We start from the raw sequence: 20,652 nt of genomic DNA, 5'->3' as shown, positions 1-20,652 counted from the left end.
TATTTCCCTGACCAGGGATCAAACTCATGCCCCCTTCATTGATTGCATGGAGTCTTAACCACTGGACCACTGGGGAATTCCCTATCTTTCATTTTTGACATTTTAATTATAATGTGTCTTGGTATGGATCTCTTTGGGTTCATCTTGTTTGAAAATCTCTGTGCTCCCATCTCTAGACTTTGGTGTCTGTGTCCTTCCCCAGATTAGGGAAGTTTTTAGTCATTATTTCTTCAAATAAGTTTTTTTGTCCCTCTTCTCTCTTTTCTCCTTCTGAGGCCCCTATATTGCTAATGCTATATGCTTGATGTTGTCTCAGGGATCCCTTAAGCTCTTCACATTTAAAAAAAATTCTTTTTGCTATCCTGATTGGGTAATTAATGTCTTCCAGATCACTAATTTCATTCTTCTGCATCCTCTAAACGGTTTCATCTCAGTTATTGTATTCTTCATCTCAGTGTTGTATTTTTTTTTCATCTCAGTTATTATTTTCTTCAGTTCTTATTGGTTCTTTTTAATACTTTCTATAGTTCTCTATCTTTGTTGAAGTTCTCACTGAGTCTGAATTGGCATATGATGACCCCTATTCTGCTCTGTTGACCAAATGTTGTCACGTGGCTGAACCCAGGTTCAAAGTGTTGGAAAAAGACTCAAACTCTCTAGTTGGAGGATTTGCAGAGTTACATGGTGTGTACAAGGAGGGTGAAGAGTTGAGCTATTAATGCACGTGTATTATAGACACTCGTGACAGTGATTCTCTGCTTCCTTGTAGGCCTGAATTGCTGCTCTCTATGCTGTACTGTGGACAAGAGAAAGTCCTCCTGGATCACTTGGTGGAGCCTGCGAAAAACCTGCTACCAAATAGTGAAACACAGCTGGTTTGAGAGCTTTATTATCTTTGTGATTCTGCTGAGCAGTGGGGCACTGGTAAATGGTCATGGTCTTGTGGGGACATTGGGGGGCAAGGCAGCTGGGTGGCTTCATTCCAGCTTGGCCCTTCAAGGAGCTGTGAATGTGGGGAAGCTAGGAAGAAGTGGGATTTCTGTTGGTATACCCCCTTAGGGGACAGGATTTTGCCAGCATGTTCTGAAGAAATGCTACATCTGGGAAATCCCTAGCCGAAGATGCTTTACCTGTGGGAAGCATGACCCACGTCAGCACTTTATTTTTATGTGTTTATTTATTTATTTGTTTTTTGGCCATGCCACACAGCATGTGAGAACTTAGTTCTCTGAACAGGAATGAAACTTGTGCCCCATGCCACTGAAGCGCAGAATCTTAACCGCTGGACCACCAGGGAAGTCCCCAGATTGGAACTTTAAAGTGGCTATTGGAGTCTTGACCTCAACTCCAAGCCTGTCCGTCATTCCTGGAGGATTTCTAGACATTTTCAGCGTATCCTACATGTTTCCTCCTCTAGATGGCAATGCTCCTGTTCTCTTTTTTTCCTGGTGGCCCTCGTGTTGCTTTCTAAAAGATGAAACGTTTAGGAGAAGTCTACAGGGGCTAGAATAGGATATAAGTTGCCTTGGTATTTTTCACCACTCATGATCCTTTGAGAGGAGGGAAAAGAGATACTGTTTTATGTGTATGACAGATCCTTCCAAATTGAGGTATGTTGTGAGTTCTGATGAGCTTTGGAAATAACTGAATCAATCACCCTCCCTAGCCATATGGTCATGAACTCCTTTCTGCTCTCTCTCCTCACCTTGTTGTCCTTCTTTCCTCCTCTGCACACATACCCTCACCTTGAGCAACAGTATTTTCTTTCTTATCACCTACATGTTTCTCTCTCTCCCTCCCATTATGTCTTGTATTTCCTCTTAATATGGCCATAATGTAAAACTAAATTCTCTTAGTATTTGTCATCCCAAGTGAATGGAGTACTGAGTTCCCCTTATTGATTTAGAGTCACAGAACATTTCACAATAAATTGCTAGGAGGGACAAGGGCACCCCTAGTTTCCTGGTTAGTGCTTTATACCTGTGTAATCTCCAGATGAGAGGAGATGAGCATGCATTGGGGTCCACCAGAGCCTGTGATCAACAGACAGCCCATTTACCTGCTTTGCCCTTCTTCAAACGCTTTGCAACCCTGTGGACTATGGCCTGCCCGGCTCCTCTCTCCATGGGATTTCCCACACAAGAATGCTGGAGCGGGTTGCCATTTCCTTCTCCAGAAGGTTCTTCTTTCCAACCCAGGGTTCAAACCCATGTCTCCTGCATTGGCAGGTGTATTCTTTACCATTGAGCCACCAGGGAAGCCCATTTACCTCCTTACTGCTATGTACATTATTCCTGAAACAAAAAAGCAAATTTCTCTAAGACAAGCCCAGAGAATTGCCTTGATTAATTTTTTTAATCACTCATCCTGTAGGCTTCCCTGTAATCTTCTGGTGATTAGATTTCATCAGCTATCTACACTTCCAAGTGACAAGGTTCTTGCACTTATTCCACAAATAGTCACCGTTATCTGTCATGCCCTGTGCTATTTAGTGGAAAAGCAATGTTGTTGTCACAAGGTCACACAGACACCTGTGTGAGAAAACTTACAATCAGGGAAGCAGCAGAGGGCACACAGACCTCCTAGTTCTCATCGGCCTTCAGACGAGGCAAGGGTAGGCCGGGCAGAGTGAGACTGAACACACAACGCAGAGGCTTCCAGGAGAGACGCAGGCCCTATTTCACTGCCTGTATTTATAGAGAAATGGAGACAGGAAACATCTAGTCCCCGACCACTGTATGTGGTATATGGACCAGCAGCCTTATATCACCTGGAAGCTCATTAAGAATTCAGAGTCTTGGGCCCACCCCAGACCTGCTGAATCAGATGCTAGGTGGTTTAAGGCTCATTAGAGTTTGTGAAGCTCTGATTTGGGTAGCTACATAGAAATGGGAGCATCCTGGATTAGGCCTAGTTATATTACGGGAGCTTCCAATGCTCAGTTCTGATATCAGCCTGCTCTTCCTTTGAGCAAACTCAGATTTGCTGAGCCAGCTTGTTGCTAAGCTTCCAAAATGAAATGGGAAATGAGCTTTCAACACCATTCAGATTTGTCTCTCCTAAAGAGGCAGTCAGCAGAAACAAGACCGGGAGCTGACTGTGGCTCAGATCATGAACTGCTGATTTCCAAATTCAGACTTAAATTGAAGAAAGTAGGGAAAACCACTAGACCATTCATGCATGACCTAAATCATATCCTTACAATTATACAATGGAAGTGACAAATAGATTCAAGAGATTAGATCCGATAGACAGAGTGCCTGAAGAACTATGGATGGAGGTTCATGACATTGTACGGGAGGCAGTGATCAAGACCATCCCCAAGAAAAAGAAGTGTAAAAGGGCAAAATGGTTATCTGAGGAGGGCTTACACATAGCTGAGGAAAGAAAAGAAGTGAAAGGCAAAGGAGAAGAGGAAAGATATGCCCATTTGAATGCAGTGTTCCAAAGAATAGCAAGGAGAGATAAGGAAGCCTTCCTCAGTGATCAATGTAAAGAAATAGAGGAAAACAATAGAATGGGAAGACTAGAGATAGAAAACTAGAGATCTCTTCAAGAAAATTAGGGATACCAAAGGAACATTTTAGGCAAAGATGGACACAGTAAAGGACAAAAATGGTATGGACCTAACAGAAGCAGAAGATATTAAGAGGTGGCAAGAATACACAGAAGAACTGTACAAAAAAGATCTTCATGACACAGATAACCACGATGGTGTGAGCACTCATGTAGAGCCAGACATACTGGAATGTGAAGTCAGGTGGGCCTTAGAAAGCATCAGTACGAACAAAACTAACGGAGGTGATGGAATTCCAGTTGAGCTATTTCAAATCCTGAAAGACGATACTGTTCAAGTTCTCCGCCCAATATACTAGCAAATTTGGAAAACTCAGCAGTGTCCACAGGACTGGAAAAGGTCAGTTTTCATTCCAATCCCAAGGAAAGGCAATGCCAAAGAATGTTCAAGCTACTGCACAATTGCACTCATCTCACATGCTAGCAAAGTAATGCTCAAAATTCTCCAAGCCAGGCTTCAACAGTTTGTAAACTGTGAACTTCCTGATGTTCAAGCTGGATTTTAGAAAAGGGAGAGGAACCAGAGATCAAATTGCCAACATCCATTGGATCATCAAAAAAGCAAGAGAATACCAGAAAAACAGCAACTTCTGATTTATTAACTACGCCAAAGCCTTTGACTGTGTAGATCACAACAAACGTGGACAATACATAAAGAGATGGGGATACCAGACCACCTGACTTGTCTCCTGAGCAATCTGTATGCAGGTCAAGAAGCAACAGTTAGAACTGGATGTGGAACAACAGACTGGTTCCAAATAAGAAAAGGAGCATGTCAAGGCTGTGTATTGTCACCCTGCTTATTTAACTTATATGCAGAGTACATCATGAGAAATGCCAGGCTGGATGAAGCAAAAGCTGGAATCAAGATTGCTGGAAGAAATATCAGGTATAAAGATGGCACCACCCTTATGGCAGAAAGTGAAGAAGAACTAAAGAGCATCTTGATGAAAGTGAAAGAGGAGAGTGAAAAAGCTGGCTTAAACTCAGCCTTCAAAAAATGAAGATTATGGCATCTGGTCCCATCACTTCATGGCAAATAGATGGTGAAACAGTGGAAACAGTGAGAGACTTTATTTGAGGGGGCTCCAAAATCACTGCAGATGGTGACTGCAGTCATGAAATTAAAAGATGCTTACTCCTTGGAAGAAAAGCTATGACCAACCTAGAGAGCATATTAAAAAGCAGGGACATTACTTTGTCAACAAAAGTCTGTTTAGTCAAAGATATGGTTTTTCCAGTAGTCACGTATGGATGTGAGAGTTGGACTATGAAGAAAGTCGAGTGCCGAAGAATTGATGCTTTTAAACTGTGGTGTTAGAGAAGACCTTTGAGAGTCCCTTGGACTGTAAGGAGATCAAACCAGTCAATCCTAAAGGAAATCAGTCCTGAATATTCATTGGAAGGACTGATGCTGAAGCTGAAATTTCAATACCTTGCCCATCTGATGCAAAGAATGGACTCATTGGAAAAGACCCTGATGCTGGGAAAGATTGAAGGCGGGAGGAGAAGGAGATGACAGAGGATGAGATGGTTGGATGGTATCACCGACTCGATGAACATGAGTTTGGGCAAGCTCTGGGACTTGGCAATGGACAGGGAGGCCTGGCATGCTGCAGTCCCAAAGAGTGACTGGTGTACTGGTGTCACAAAGAGTCAGACAGGACTGAGTGACTGAACTGAAAGAGGCAAATGGACAATCCCTGACCTTCAAGAGCTTGGGGGCTTGTAGGCAAGACAGATGGAGTTCAGACAGCTATAACTAGGGCCATAGTGGTACATTCAAGAGAAACAACATATCATGTAGGATGGCACCTAACCCATTCCTGTGGAAGAAGGACAGTTTCCTACAGAAGGTATCAGCTAAGCTGATATCTTAAAGGCTGACCAGGAGCCAGTGGGGGAGAGGAGGAGATGAAGGGCCTTCTTCAGTCAAAACCCCACTTGGGGGTTGAAAGTAAGACTGTTTTATTCTCTATTCTTTTTCTCTAGGGTTGTGGGACTGTGAGATTACCTTGGTTCCTAACAGCATTGCTGATTTCTTTCTTGCCTTCCCAATGACTTGGCAGGGTTAGTGTCTCTTCTCTCCTTCCTTTCATCCTCAGTAACACTGTAAAGGCCAAAAGGACAGCTTACAGCCTAGCAATACAGACCCCGAAGAATCACACACACACATATTTTGGGTTAAGGAGATGTTTGGATGTAGTGTGAAAAAGGGTCTCTCCAAAAGCTTAGATGTCTAATTTTCATTGTCACACTTAATGAATGTTTGGGCCTTCCCAGGTAGTGCTAGTGGTAAAGAACTTGCCTGCCAATGCAGGTAGACATAAGAGACTTGGGTTCGATCCCTGGGTTGGCAAGATCCCCTGGAGAAGGAAATGGCAACCCACTCCAGTAGTATTGCCTGGGGAATGCCATGGACAGAGGAGCCAGGTGGGATATGGTCCACAGAACCTAACGTTAGGGTTAGGGTTAGGATAGGGTTAGGGTTAGGCACAGAGTTGGACATGACTGAAGCGACTTAGCAACATTCAAAGTAATTTACATTGGGAACTCTAGCCCAGTGCTTCCCAAATTTTTGCACATCATGATTCACATACGAAAATGATCACATCTGTAGGGAACACTGGGATAAGTGGATAATGCTGTTTGTGGTGGAGGGTGGTGAGCCTCAGTGTTGGAAGGATCCAGAGTATGAACTAAGGTTTTCAGACTTGATGTTGTAAGCAATGAACAGCCACTGAATAGAACCACCCAGGTAAGTAGGAGGATGAAAGAAATGGTGAATGCCACTGGGAGGTTCTGGGAAAGTTGGCAAGATATTGTTGGCAAGAGTTAAAGGATTAGGAAGACCAGGAGACAGTATGATGATCCATTAGGAAGATTTTTTTTTTTTTTAATATTCCAGGGGCCATGAGAAACTGGGAAACTATGATGGCAACATAGTTGATGAGACTCTGGGAAACTATAGTGGCAACAGAAATCTAGAAATAGGATTTTCCTTCTTTTGTTTTACTTACTCAAGGAATTGTTTCTACTGGAAAAGTTCAGCCTTAAGCAAAATCTCATCACCAAGAGAGATCCTAGTTTATTCAAATAAGGAAGAACAATAAAAAATAAAGTCAGCAGAGAGTTCAACCTGACCTATGGCTGTACTTTATCATTTCAGGTATTTGAAGATATTAACCTTGATAAACAACCCAAAATCCAAGAATTACTTAAATGTACTGACACTATTTTCACATACATTTTTATCTTGGAGATGGGTCTGAAATGGGTGGCCTTTGGATTTGGGAAGTATTTCACAAGTGTCTGGTGCTGGCTCGATTTCGTCATTGTGATTGTAAGTTTACCGTCTCTGTGTCGTGCGCAGGTGGGATTGAGGGGGGCTGGGTTGGGGTGGAGGAGGGGATCACATGGGAGCTGCTTTTCCCGTGTGCCTCATACGAGTGCCTCTCCAGAATATTTTTCTTCACATTTATCTATCAGCAGTCCAGCCTTTCCTTGGTCCCATTCCTCATATGCTGCATTTCATATGCTCACCGTCTCAACCCTTTCCATGATGGTACTCATTCACTTCTCTCCATAAGCACCGCTTATTTCTGATGTACATCTAGAATAGCTTCGCACATTCTCTACTTTTCCTTCTCCTTCCAACTTTTAATTTCTTTTCAAGACTTCTCAAAGCAGGTTAGCAGCCAGCAGATTAGGCTGGTCTCCCATCTTGATCGTGGAGCAACAAGGATTATTCACATACATTTTTTTTTCCATTTAATCTGAACAACAGTGTTCCAAGTTAGGCAGACCTATGTATGCCTACCACATTACAGACAAGGAAACCTGAAGCTCAGAGGCTTAGCAGCTTGTTTCAGAAGGGACTGGAATTCACACCTTGGTCTGTAGGATGCCAAGGCCAATAGCAATAAGAGTAGGTAACATTTTTCGACTGCTTTCTCGGTACCAGGTACTCTGCCGTATGCCTCTTATGCATTCTCTCTTTTAGTTATCACAGCATTTCCATGTTGCAGTTATTATTTTTCCCAGATAAATAGGAGTAAACTAAGTCATAGAAACATGTTCAAGGTTGCCCAGCTAGAAGATGGAAGTGAAGTCACTTAGTCGTGTCCGACTCTTTGCAACCCCATGGACAGTAGCCTACCAGGCTCCTCCATCCATGGGATTTTCCAGGCAAGAGTACTGGAGTGGGTTGCCATTTCCTCCTCCAGAGGACCTTCCTGACCCAGGGATCGAACCTGGGTCTCCTGCATTGTAGTCAGATGCTTTACCATCTGAGCCACCTGGGAAGTCTTTTGAGCCACCTGGGAAGAAGAAGGAGACTCAAATCTAGTAAGCCTCCCTGCAAAGTCCTTGATTTTAACATCTATAGCCTTCTATAATGACCGAATTAGTTAGACTTTGTCCCTGCTGTTTAAGAAAGTAGATATGACAAATGCATAGTACAAACTGTGTGCTCAGCACACCACACTGAAGAGCCAGCGTTTTGTTGGCGGGTACAAATAGGCCGTGTGGGTCAAGCATTTCAGAAAGTCACCGGTGCCATCGGAGCTCCAACACAAGTATTCCCAGGAGCATCACGCAGTTCCCTATCAGGTTCCAGAGTGCTAGTCACTGTGCATCCGTTATCTTATTGACTGTAGTGAAGGATGCCTGAGACAATGGACAGATTTTTGGTATCTCTGATCTAGGACCTGTGGTTTACTGGCCTGAACTTAGGAGACCAATTCTTATTTTATTTTTGATTGGAGGATGATTACTTTAAAATTTTGTGTTGGTTCTTCCTCTTAAGCCTTCCTCCATCCCCTTTCCCTGCCACCCTGTCCCCTTAGGTCTTCAGAGAGTACCAGGCTGGGCTCCCTGTGTTACGCAGCAGCTCCCCACTCACCATCTGTTTCACACATGGCAGTGTGTATATGTCAGTGCCACTCTCTCAATTTGTCCCATCCTCTCCCTCCCCTCCTGTGTCCACAAGTCTGTGTAGGACACTGATTTTAAAGCTGTTTCTTTACTCTCTTTCTGTGAAATCTCAAGCAGAATGCTTTCAGTTTTGACATCAATTTCCAAATGGATATAAATGAGAGTGTAGACTCTAAATTGCCCAAATTTGCCCAGATACAAAATGGAAAACATACAGCTAACAATAACTATTTAAAATATCAAAACAGTAGTCGAGTGCCATACTTTCAAAAAGGACACCAGGTCCAGGTGGTTCTGAAAACAAGTTTTACCAGCCTTCCCAGGAGCAGTGCCACAGACCACGTTTGTGTTCCTCTACCCCACCCCTGAAATTTGTGTTGAAACCTGATCTCCAGCCTGTTGGAGATGGGGCCTTTGGGAGGCAACTAGGACATAAGAGCATTGATTCCAGAGCCCTCATAAATAGGATTAGTGATCTTATAAAAGAGACTCCACAGTTTCCTCACTCCTTCTGTGAAGACAGGGAGAAGATGACTGCCTATGAATCAGGAAATAGGTCCTCAACCAGACACTGACTCTGCCAGCGTCTTAATCTTGGAATTCCCAGCCTTCAGACTGTAAGAAATTTCTGTTGTTTATATATCCAGGCTATGGTATGGTATTCTGATATAGCAGCCTGAACTAAGACAAGCAGTGCATCCCAACCTTACTCAGATTAAGACAAGGAACAGAAAAGGAGGGGAGGCATGCAAACTTATTTAATGAGACAAACATAACCTTGATAACAATCTGAATGGAACAAGAATGAGTAGAGCAAGAGAAGATATAATCTTTTAACTATATAGCTTTATGAATCCCAGAGAAAGTACCAAGTGTGGTCCACTATTACTATTACCAGCCTTAGCACTATGCAGACCCAGTTCCATCTGAAACAAGATGCTGCTCCACTGAGCTTCAGAGTTCATGTCTGTAATGTGGTTGAGATATTATGTGGTAGTGACATTATGTGTGTGTGTGCTAAGTCAGTTTAGTCGTGTCTGACTCTTTGAGACCCTATGGACTGGAGCCTGCCAGGCTCCTCTGTCCAGGAGTTTCTCCAGGCAAGAATAGTGGAGTGCATTGCCATGTTCTCCTCCAGGGGATCTTCCCGACAGGGATTGGACCCATGTCTCTCAAGTCCCCTGCATTGTCAGACAGGTTCTTTACCACTAGGACCATATGGGACGCCCAGCAGTGATGTACACCACTGCATAATTCAGAACATTATTGTATGAATTAAATGAGTTATGTGAATAATATTTTTATGTTGCTTGTTACTCAAGATTAAATAAAATGATCTTTATAATTTTGGAATAGGAAAGTGCAAACACAACCACAAATATATATCAAAATATAAGACTTTCTTTTTTTTGTTCAACAACACCATGATTATAAAAGACAGGCTAGACCCTCGAGACAGTATATACCACATATAAAACAGAGAGTTGAGGTTACCGGGTGGCTCAGGGGTAAGGAAGCCACCTGCGGTGCAGGAGACGCAGGAGACACAGGTTTGGTCCCTGGGTCGGCACAGGTTTTGTGCCTGGAGGCAGGGCTGGTAAGCCACTCCAGTATTCTTGCCTGGAGAATACCGTGGACAGAGGAACCTGGTGGGCTACCGTCCATAGGGTCTCAAAGAGTCAGACCCGACTGAAGTGACTGAGCTCACACGCATGCATAACAGATAGTTGTGATCCACTGTAAATAAATACCCCCAACAGATCAACAAGAAAAAGACAACCCAGTGTGAGAACGGGGGAAGGGTGCAGACAGGCAATTCACAGGAGGATCTTGAGTTGCTAATAAATGTATGAAGAAATACACACTAGTTATATCACCAGTTAGCACAGACATTCATATTAAAATGAGACTTCTTTTCACTTATCAGACAGACAAAAATTTTTAAGTTGGATAATATCTAACATGAGAAGGATTTAGGAAAATGGAACTTCTAATCACTGCTAACTGCTATACAAGACATTTGGGGAAACTTTTGCACCATTAAGTTAAAATTACAAATGAACCCAATTTACAAATCCAGAAATACCACTTCTAGTTACACATTTAAGGAAACTCTTGTGTATGTACCCAGGAAAAATGCACGTCTGTCTAGTTTGCTATTGTTCATAGCAGCAAAGAAATGGAAATAACTTAGGTATTCACCAAGGGGAAATGAATTCATAAAATATAAATATATGCTGTAATATTCCATAACAGTCAAAAGGAGAAAACCATAAGAATATATATAACATGATAGGAATCTCAAAAACATAGTACAGGGAGATTAATGCAAATTAGGTAGGAATAAAATAAAACTAGGGAAAACTTCTATGGAAGAATGCTGTAGAGTAGAAAATAACGGGAATATGTTCATGTCAGCGTTTCTCATGGATGTTTCAGTTAGGGGTGAGGTTCCAGGTGAAAAGGTGTACAATGTCCCTCCAGGAATATCCTCTCCATTTACGCTAACAGTCACTTAGTAAAGCCAGAACTGCTGAGCTTTACAACCCTTTTGCCTTTGGTTAGGAACAAGGTCAACAGTCCATGGGGTCGCTAGGGTCAGACACAACTTCACGACTAAACCACCACCATAGGAACAAGGTAGGCGTATTTGTGCAAAAGCTGATTAAATAACTCTCCCAACAGGCAATGCTGTCACAAGCAGAAGAACAAGACAGCTTATTGGAAAAAGCCATTATAAATATGCACATTTTGAATCGATGGTGATTTTTTAAAGTTGATTATGAATTTAAGAATCTGGTTATTCTGCCATAGTCCTTCAATTTCTTCTACTCTGCAAATGTGTTACTACTGCAATGAGATTGGCTCGTGGGAGGTGTTTTTAGATACCAGTGAACTTTGCCATCATCTAAGTCAGGAGTATCAATAATTCACTTCCTGTCCTGCTGAGCACTCTCCATCTAAGTTGAGCCTCTGAAGGCTCTGCATAATCAATAAGAATGGCTGAAAATCTGCAAGTAGTGTCTTCAACTTAAGCTCAGCATCTTTATTGAGCTTTTTAAAAAAATTATTATTTATTTATTTGGCTGTGCCAGGTCTTAGTTGTGGCAGTGGGATCTAGTTCCCTGGGCAGGGATTGAACCCATGCCCACTGCATTGGGAGCACAGAGTCTTAACCACTGGACCACTAGGGAAGTCCCTGTTTGTTGAGTTTTAATTTAGTGTGTTTACAGAGTTTTCCAATCCTCTGTCATATCCTGCTGTAAAGAAGCATGTTAGGAGAGAAAATTGGATTTAATTCTCCAAAAAGGAGCTGTTCGAATGAGGGAACATATTAGCCAAAAGGAATTCATTCATTCATTCTTTTTATTTTTTAGAGTTATTTCTTTGTAACTTTTTATTTTAATATTTGAAGCTTATGGAAAAGTTGCAAGAAATTGCAAAAGAATCCCTTGTACTCTTTCCCCAGATTCACCCATTATTAATATTTAAGCCCATCTGCCATATCAGTTTCTCCTGTATTTTTTCCCCTAAACTGCTTGAGATTAAGTTGTAGGGATCACACTACATTAGCCCTCAACATTTCAGGGTGTTTTTCCAAAGAACAAGCATATTATCTCCCACAGTCACAAAGCAATTATCCAGCTTAGGAAATTTAACATGATCCAGTACTAAAACCCTTGGAGAAGGCAATGGCACCCCACTCCAGTACTCTTGCCTGGAAAATCCCATGATGGAGGAGCCTGGTAGGCTGCAGTCCATGGGGTCGCAAAGAGTCGGACACGATTGAGTGACTTCACTTTGACTTTTCACTTTCATGCATTGGAGAAGGAAATGGCAACCCACTCCAGTGTTCTTGCCTGGAGAATCCCAAGGATGGGGGAGCCTGGTGGGCTGCCGTCTATGGGGTCGCACAGAGTCAGACACGACTGAAGCGACTTAGCAGTACTAAAACCCACATCCATTTTCAAATGTTCTCGGTTGTCACAAGGTCCTTTATGGCTAATTTACCCTACCCGCCTACCACCGCCTTTCCCCCGCAATCTAGGATCCCATTCAGGATCTCACATGACAGTCATTGCCATGTCTCTCTGGTTTCCTTGAATTCACAACAGTTTCTCAGCTTTTTTTTTTTTTGTCTTTCATTAAACAAATGTAAACGCACTGTTCTCACCCATATGGGCTGGAGCTTTGCCAGGCAAGGAGAAAACTTGCCTCTAACCTGCTCCCCCTCCCCACCCTTCCAGCTGGGTCTTGTTGGTTTCTGTGTCTGGATAATCTGCTGTGGGCATGCCTTTGCCTCCCAGAAAGATGCCTCTTAACACCCACTGGGTTCTCTGGTCACCAAGCTGGATGTACTACCCAAAGCTTCTTTTCCCACCAGGTCTCTGTGACCAGTCTCATTGACTTAATGGGCTTGAAGTCCTTCCGGATTCTTCGAGCACTGAGGCCCCTGCGAGCATTGTCCCAGTTTGAAGGAATGAAGGTATGTTCTTTAGGCGGAATGGAGGAAAAAGTCAGCTAGCAGGGAAAGGTAGAGAAGCCATCTGCTCTTCTTGGGCTGGACATCCCTTAAATTGTCAGACTTTTCCTGGACTCCTTCCCATCTGGCCCACTGCTTAGAATTCAGAGGTAGAGAAAAGTCTAAGATATAGTCTTCACCTAAAAGCACTTCTGTGACAGTCGAGCTGGGCTCTGGCTTCCCTTCAGTCCTAGGGCAGGTGTCTCAAACACCATCATCAGAAGACACTTCTCAAGCGATCCTGTAGCAACCGAAAGGACCCGTAATGTAGGGAGCTGAGAGCAGGGCTTGCCATGGGGTTGGGGTTCAGGGTTGGAATGTAAAGATGAGATTTCAAGAAATGCAGCCCCACACATCAGACCCATCCTGGGAAGATTAAGAGCTTGGTGAGTCTCACACATCTATTATGTTTTTCTTCTGCTTTGTTTCCTTAAGGTGGTAGTTTATGCTCTCATAGGTGCCATACCTGCTATTCTGAATGTTTTGCTTGTCTGCCTCATTTTCTGGCTCATATTTTGTATCCTGGGAGTAAGTCTGTTTTCTGGAAGATTTGGAAGATGTGTTAATGCAACAGATGTAAAATCAGTCATAGATTATAACGTTGTTGCAAACCGGAGTCAGTGTGAAAGTGGAAATTTCTATTGGCACACCCCGCATGTCAACTTTGACAATGTGTTAATGGCTTACCTTGCGCTACTGCAAGTGGTAAGTGTTGTCGGTTTGTTTTTCACTCTGGGGAAAGAACCCTGAAAAGAATCATAAACCGTTTCTCAGCTAATAAAAATATAATGACCCCATTGAAATAATGGAATCAAACCGCAGTTTCCTCATGGGAGCTAATGCCCTCTGGAATTGTTCCCCACTGAGCATCACCAACTTGATTGTCTACTGAGCTTCAACCTCCAAGACCCTGTAAGGGTTTGGACCTTGCACTCTGTCCTGTGGTGCCTTGTTCTCCTTAGCTCCAGCCAGAGAGACGTGGAGCCTCAGATGCCAAGCCACACCTGTAGTAACAGTTCCCTGTGGGAACAGTCCCGTGTCAAGCTGTGGTTGCAAGGTCTTGGACAGATAGAGCAAATAGATGTGGCATCAGGAAAGAACCTTAATCAGGTTCTTTGCATCAGCTGGTCCATAACTTCTCTAGGAATTTTTAAGGCAGAAATTTCTCTTGTTTTTAAACTTTTTATCTTGTGAAAATGAAGAAAAAATAATACAAAACACATGCCCATGGACTTTTTTCAGCTGTTCCTTTATGTAGGCATTCTGTCCAGGAAGGGTGGACCATCATCTTATATACATCTGCCCGCTGGACTTGCTGGCTTTTGTATGTTGATGACAAGTCAATAATGGTGTTCATGTTTCCCTTCTTTCATTGCAGGCAACATTTAAGGGCTGGATGGATATTATGTATGCAGCTGTTGATTCCACAGAGGTGAGCTTGTGTTCTACCATGCTGTAGAGTGCTAGGATCAAATCAAGAGAACCATGACTACATGGCCAGCCCAGAACTTCCCTCATCATAGTTCCAGTGGCCAGGGTTCTCTACCTTTTTTACATTAAGACAAACACTATGAAACAGGGATTAAAAGGGTTCTTATTCATCTTCCTCTGAGTATTACATCCTAGCATGCTCACAGCTCTGATGTTCTGTATCTCTTTTTGACAATTCCCTGGGTACAAGTGAGCTGAGCTTTTCTCTGTTCCTCTTTCTATCTGAACCTCCCTTTGCAAGATTATCAGCTTGCTGCATAATCTTATGTTAAATTATCAGTTAAATTAACTGAATATTAATTCTTTCTATTATATTGTTTCCAGACTAATGCCTACCCTTAATTCAAACAAGTAGATGCCTGAAGCCAAGTGGGACTAAGGTTAGGTACTCTTCAAGGCAAAAGAAAAAAATAATTGTTTCAAGTACTTATGTCCAATACAGTGGTTTCTATGGCGGGTGTTCAGTAACAAATATCATAAGTACTTCGAGCAGATAATAGAGCTATCAACACTCATCTCTATCTTTGAATATGATTAGAGGAAAGAAAAGAGAGGTGCTCCTACCCCTAGCCCCAAAATGAATAAAACCAGAGCCTTGTGAAGAACTTAGGCAGAAGGGGTCTTGGATGCTTTTGGTCATACCTCGAGCTAGGCCAGCTTGGTTGTAGTCCATTTTTGTCCATTCCAGAGCTTGATCATTCATTCATACACTGATTCAATGTGTGTGGAGAACCTCACGCCACAAGCTATGCCAGGCACTAGGGATTCAAGAGTGACAGAACACAGGCACAGACTAAATACCATCGTGTAGCGGGCTCTGTGGGGACGGTGTAGGTGTTCAGCAAGGACTGGTAGTTAAGCTCCTTTGCGTGAAATGGACATGTCCCTTCTCTGGTGGCCCTCTTCAGTTTGGCTCCCTCCAGTTATGTGTCTATATGGACATCCTTGAGACGTTTTCAAAGGACACACGCAATCCGTGCTACTCTCCTGCCTCACAGCCCTTCAGTGATTCTCCATCGCTTCAAAGAAAAGTCCAGATACTCCACCCCACCCCCTCCCCACAGTATGGTAGCACTCAAGCTGCGCTGGGGGAAACTGAAAGAGGGGAAAGGGGCTCCCTGCAGGGCCATGGCTCACTGGAGGAGGCTGAGTGGTTAATGGTGCTGCTACCAAGCAGTTAGGATGGCTCATATTTTTCTCCAGTAACCGTTTTCTTCTTTCATTAAAACAATCCCTAACAGGAAGGACAACAGCCAAAGTTTGAGGCACGTTCTTGCATGTACCTTTACTTCGTAGTTTTTATCATCTTTGGCTCATTCTTCACTCTGAATCTCTTTACTGGTGTTATTATTGACAACTTCAACCAACAGCAGAAAAAGATAAGTATGGGGATTGTCCTTGTTTGGTATTTTTACCTCCTCATTTCTCCAAAGAGCTTGGATGGAGCATAAATCAGTTCTAGATTGTTGTGCAAAGTAGCCTTTATCATCTGCATGAGAATGGAGAGGGAGCCTCTTAGAAAAGAGTCTTGAGGCTATGGCTGAAAAGGGACTGCATCAGCTGGCTTTTATTAATCATTGTTTTTATTCTTCACTCTACCCTCTTAAACAAAGGACATTGTTGAACGCTAATAGAAAAACAAATATCAGGATTAGTATTTACGTCAAATTTTAGTAACCTTGCGAGTGTATCTTGTTATTCAGGATAAAAAGAGTACAATCCCTGACTTAGGATAGTTCAATTTACATGACTTTTCAACTTTTCGATGAGGCAGAAGTGATATGCATTGAGTAGAAACTTTACTACAGGTTTTGAACTGTGATCTTGTCCTGTGCTAGAGATATATAGCACAATACTTTCCTGTGACACTGCGTAGCAGCAGCCACAGCTCCCAATCATCCATACGCTCACTGAGAATAAGCAGTAGATATATATTTACAACATTCTGTATCCATACAACCGTTCTGTTTTTCACTTTCAATACAGTTATTTGATAAACTAAATGAGATATTCAACACTTTATTTTCAAATAGGGTTTGTGTTCCATGATTTTGCCCAACTGTAATCTAATTTCTGGGCTTCCCTGATAGCTTGCAATGCAGGAGACTCCAATTTGATTCCTGGGTTGGAATTGAATAAGATCTCCTGGAGAAGGGATAGGCTATCCCCTCCAGTATTCTTGGGCTTCCCTGGTGGCTCAGCTGGTAAAGAATCTACCTGCAATGCTAGAGACCTGGGTTCAATCCCTGGGTTGGGAAGATCCCCTGGAGAAGGGAAAGGCTACCCACCTCAGCATTCTGGCTTGGAGAATTCCAAGGACTGTGTAGTCCATGGGGTCACAAAGAGTCAGACATGACTGAGCAACTTTCACACACATGTAAAAGCTAATTTCTAAGTGTTCTGAGCATGTTTAAGGTAGGCAAGGCTAACCTGTGATGTTAAGCAGGTTAAGTGTATTAAATGCATTTCAAGTTACATGCAATATTTTCAACTTAACATGGGTTTATCAGGATGTATAACCATTGTAAGTGCAGGAAAAATCTACAAACTCTCCTCTTTCCATAAACTTGCATCTCAATACCCAAGTCTCAGCAGATTTACTGAACTTACTTGGAAAGAAGATGGTGGGGAAGAGACAGGTTTTTTTCCCTCGTGTGTTGTGACAAACACATATTTGTTTTTCTGATTCAATAATCCATAGGAGCATTGTAGTAAATGTGGGAAAAAGATGAAGACAAAAAGATAATTTAAATCATCCATAAGGTGACCACCAAATGATAACTATTTTAGATTAAGCCTCATCATTTTGGTACCATCTTTTCCAGGAACTGAACTGAACTGAACTGCTGCTGCTGCTGCTAAGTCACTTTTAAATAATACTAAATGTTTCTTTTACACTGTTGAGATTATATAATATTTTTAACTGTCTTCTCCATTAGTTATGAGTTCATGTCATGAGATCATCTTTATTATAAGAATTTTCATGGATGAATTACATCCCATATTATGGATAGATCATAATTTGTTACAACCATTCCCCCCACTCCCCCTTTTAAGGACATCTGGGTCATTTCCAAATTTCTTGCTCTTCTAAAATAATCATGAAGATTCTTGAAATTCTCTCTGTATATCTCCGATTATTTCCTCAGGATAAGTTCCTAGGATTTAAGGCATTAAAGACAGATTGTGAAATTACCTTTCAGAAATGCTATGCTGGCTGGGTACCCTCCTTTTGTAAGACATGAAGTGCTTGTTTATTCTGTCCTCATCATTCTGACTTTTGTAACTTTAAATTATTTTTTCTGGCTTGATGGGTAAAAGTGTTATCTCACAGTTCTACATTCATTCATTTGACCATTTCTGAAGTCAAACACTTTTTCACAGGTTGATGGCCATAACTATTTCTTCCTTGAGTTTTCTGTTTATATGCTCTTTGTCTCTTCTTAAAATTGATATCATCATTTTTTCTTATGGTTTTATATAGTATGTTCAATCTGACTTACCTCTTACATTTTTGTAATGACATTTTAAATTTATAGACATGTATGAAGTCAAGCTTTCAATCTTCTCCTTTTGCCCTCTTTTCTTGAATTTATATACTGAAGGCATTTCTCAATCCTAAAATCAGGTGGCTAAACATTCACCTTTGGGTTTTCCCTTGTTGTTTTGTGACCTTCTTTATTTTTCTGTTGAGCTTTTTTAAATCCATCTAAAATGTGTCCTGATACTGCTGAGCTTTCTTAGTGTCTGCTGGGAGAGTCATTCACAGTCCCAGGCAACTACATGGCTGCTGTTACTCAGGAGTGTGCTATGTGGAGTCACCTCTGTAATATGCAGCTTGATTGCAACCAATACCTACAATCTGAATGTCAGGCCTTGCGATTTTAGATTTAAGCTTGCATTTGAAATCGCTGTTTTGATCAGTCCATAGCATTTTTGTTCTATTTTGTTTTACTTTTTATAATAGAAAATTTCAAACACTCACAAGAATATGGTAAAATGAACCTAAAATACCCAGCACCCAGCACAACATTTATTGATTTAAGAACATCCTTATACCTTCAGTGTCTTTCCCCACTGGGTCCTTCCACTGGATTTTTTTTATAGAGCATCACATACATCACATTATTTCATCCACCAGTTTTTCAGAACATATCGCTTTTTAAACATAACTACAATTTCATGATCATATCTAAAAAGTTTAATATGAGTTCTTTAAATTCATCAAAAATCCAGTCAAATGTTCAAATTTCCTCCAGTCTCTTATATTCTCAAAATATTTATTCATTCTTTAACTGATTAGTTGATTGATTATATTAAAGTTTGCTTCTTTTCAAATTAGGATTCAAATCAAGTCCTTGCACTGGATGACTTCCTTGCTCTCTGGATTGACAGTATGTTCTAGGCATTGTTTGTACACTTTTTGCTCCAGGTCTGGAAACAGCCATTTCTCTAGGGAGTTCTGGGAGGTAGTGTTCTAAGACTGCAGTCTAGAATGCTCATTGTGATTATTTTGAGACTTTTGCAGTGGGCAGAGCTACTTCAAATTTAGGACTACAAAGTTTTCACTTAACTAGTACATCTGTATCTCCTCTTTTCCACACTGAGAAAGCTGGTTCTTGTGGGTACAGAAGATAATAGCCATTAAAATTTCCATAGCTGCTCATTTTATTTATCTCACAACACACAGAGGGCAGTCTCATAATAACAGTATTAATACTATCATGATGCATGTGATTATTGAAGAAAGTTAATATCTGCCAGGCATCGTGAAAAAACCTGGTTAACTTCTAGGGCTGGGTTGTTGGCTTCTTTCTTTCTTTCTTTATTTTTACTGTAGCAAAATGGTCATAACATCAGATTTATCATCTTATCCGTTTTTAATGTCACAGCTCAGTGGTGTTCAGTACATTCATAATGTTGTGCAACCATCATCATCGTCCATCTGTATAACTCTTCATCTTGTAAAACTGAAACTCTACACCCATTAAGCAATAACTCCCCGTACTTCCCACCAGCCCCTGGCAGCTCCCATTCCACTTTCTGTCTTCATGATTTTGACTATTCTAAGCATCTCATGTAGGTGGAATCATGCAGTGCTTGTCTTTCTGTGAGTAGCCTGCTTCATTTAGCATAATGTCCTTAAGGTTCGTGCATGTTGTTGCATGTTGCAGAATTTCCTTCTTGTTTAAGGCTATGTATGTATCATGTTTTGCTCTTTCATCCATGTATTGATGGGCAGTTGGGTTCCTCCATGTTTTAGTTACTGTGAATAAAGGTCCTATGAACATGGGTGTGCAAACATCTCTTTGAGACCCTGCTTCGATTCGTTTAGGTCTATATAGGAGTGGCCTTGCTGTATCATGTGGTGGTATGTACAGTATGCAAAGTTTCTAATGTCTCTACATCCTCACGGACACTTGTTTGCTGTTTTGTTGAGAGTAGCCATTCTAATGGGTGTGAGGTGGTATCTCATTTTGATTTTGATGTGCATTTCCCTAATGATTAGTGACACTGAACATTTTTTCATGTGCTCATTGGCCATTCATATATCTTCTTTAGAGAAATATCTATTCAAACCTTTTGCTCTTTTAAAAATCAAGTTGTTTGTCTTTTTGTTTTTATATTTTCAGAGTCCTCTATATAATATTAATCTCTTGTCAGATATATGATTTTCAAATATGTCCCCACTCTGTGTGTTGCCTTTTTACTTCATTGAGAGTGTCTCTGATGCCCCAAAATTTAAAATTATGGAGTCCAATTGGTCTGTTTTTTCTTTTGCCTTTTGTGTCTTATCCAAGAAATCATTACCAAATCTAATGCTTCTGTTCTGTGTTTCATTCTGAGAATTTTATTGTTCTAGATATTACATTTATGTCTTTGATCCATTTTGAGTTAATTTTTGTATATAGTGTTAGGTAATGATTCAGCTTCATTCTTTTGTATGTTGATATCCAGTTTTCCTGGCGCCATTTGTTGGAAAGACTGTTCTAGGACTGTATTTTTTGGTCCATACTGTGGTGTAAATTTACACCACACCCTCATCAAGGCAGGCTTGGATTCACAAATGATCAGTGAAGAGTATAGACTAAGACAATGTCCTGGTTGATTTCTCTCCCCAACAGATA

At 41.4% G+C, this 20,652-nt stretch overlaps 1 protein-coding gene across 1 annotated transcript in view; it reads left to right on the top strand.

Moving 5' to 3' along the window:
- The window catches only part of SCN11A (sodium voltage-gated channel alpha subunit 11), a 79,968-nt gene that overhangs the window by 43,130 nt on the left and 16,186 nt on the right, over positions 1-20,652 (top strand). The window contains exons 18-23 of the mRNA XM_042236508.2: positions 770-924; positions 6,746-6,919; positions 12,896-12,997; positions 13,469-13,738; positions 14,412-14,465; positions 15,766-15,907. Coding sequence (XP_042092442.1) covers positions 770-924; positions 6,746-6,919; positions 12,896-12,997; positions 13,469-13,738; positions 14,412-14,465; positions 15,766-15,907 — 897 coding nt within the window. The remainder of the gene's footprint in view (positions 1-769; positions 925-6,745; positions 6,920-12,895; positions 12,998-13,468; positions 13,739-14,411; positions 14,466-15,765; positions 15,908-20,652) is intronic.

Source organism: Ovis aries, chromosome 19 (assembly GCF_016772045.2).
Source record: "Ovis aries strain OAR_USU_Benz2616 breed Rambouillet chromosome 19, ARS-UI_Ramb_v3.0, whole genome shotgun sequence".
NCBI classification, from domain to species: domain Eukaryota; kingdom Metazoa; phylum Chordata; class Mammalia; order Artiodactyla; family Bovidae; genus Ovis; species Ovis aries.
This window is presented reverse-complemented; position numbering and strand designations above follow the sequence as displayed.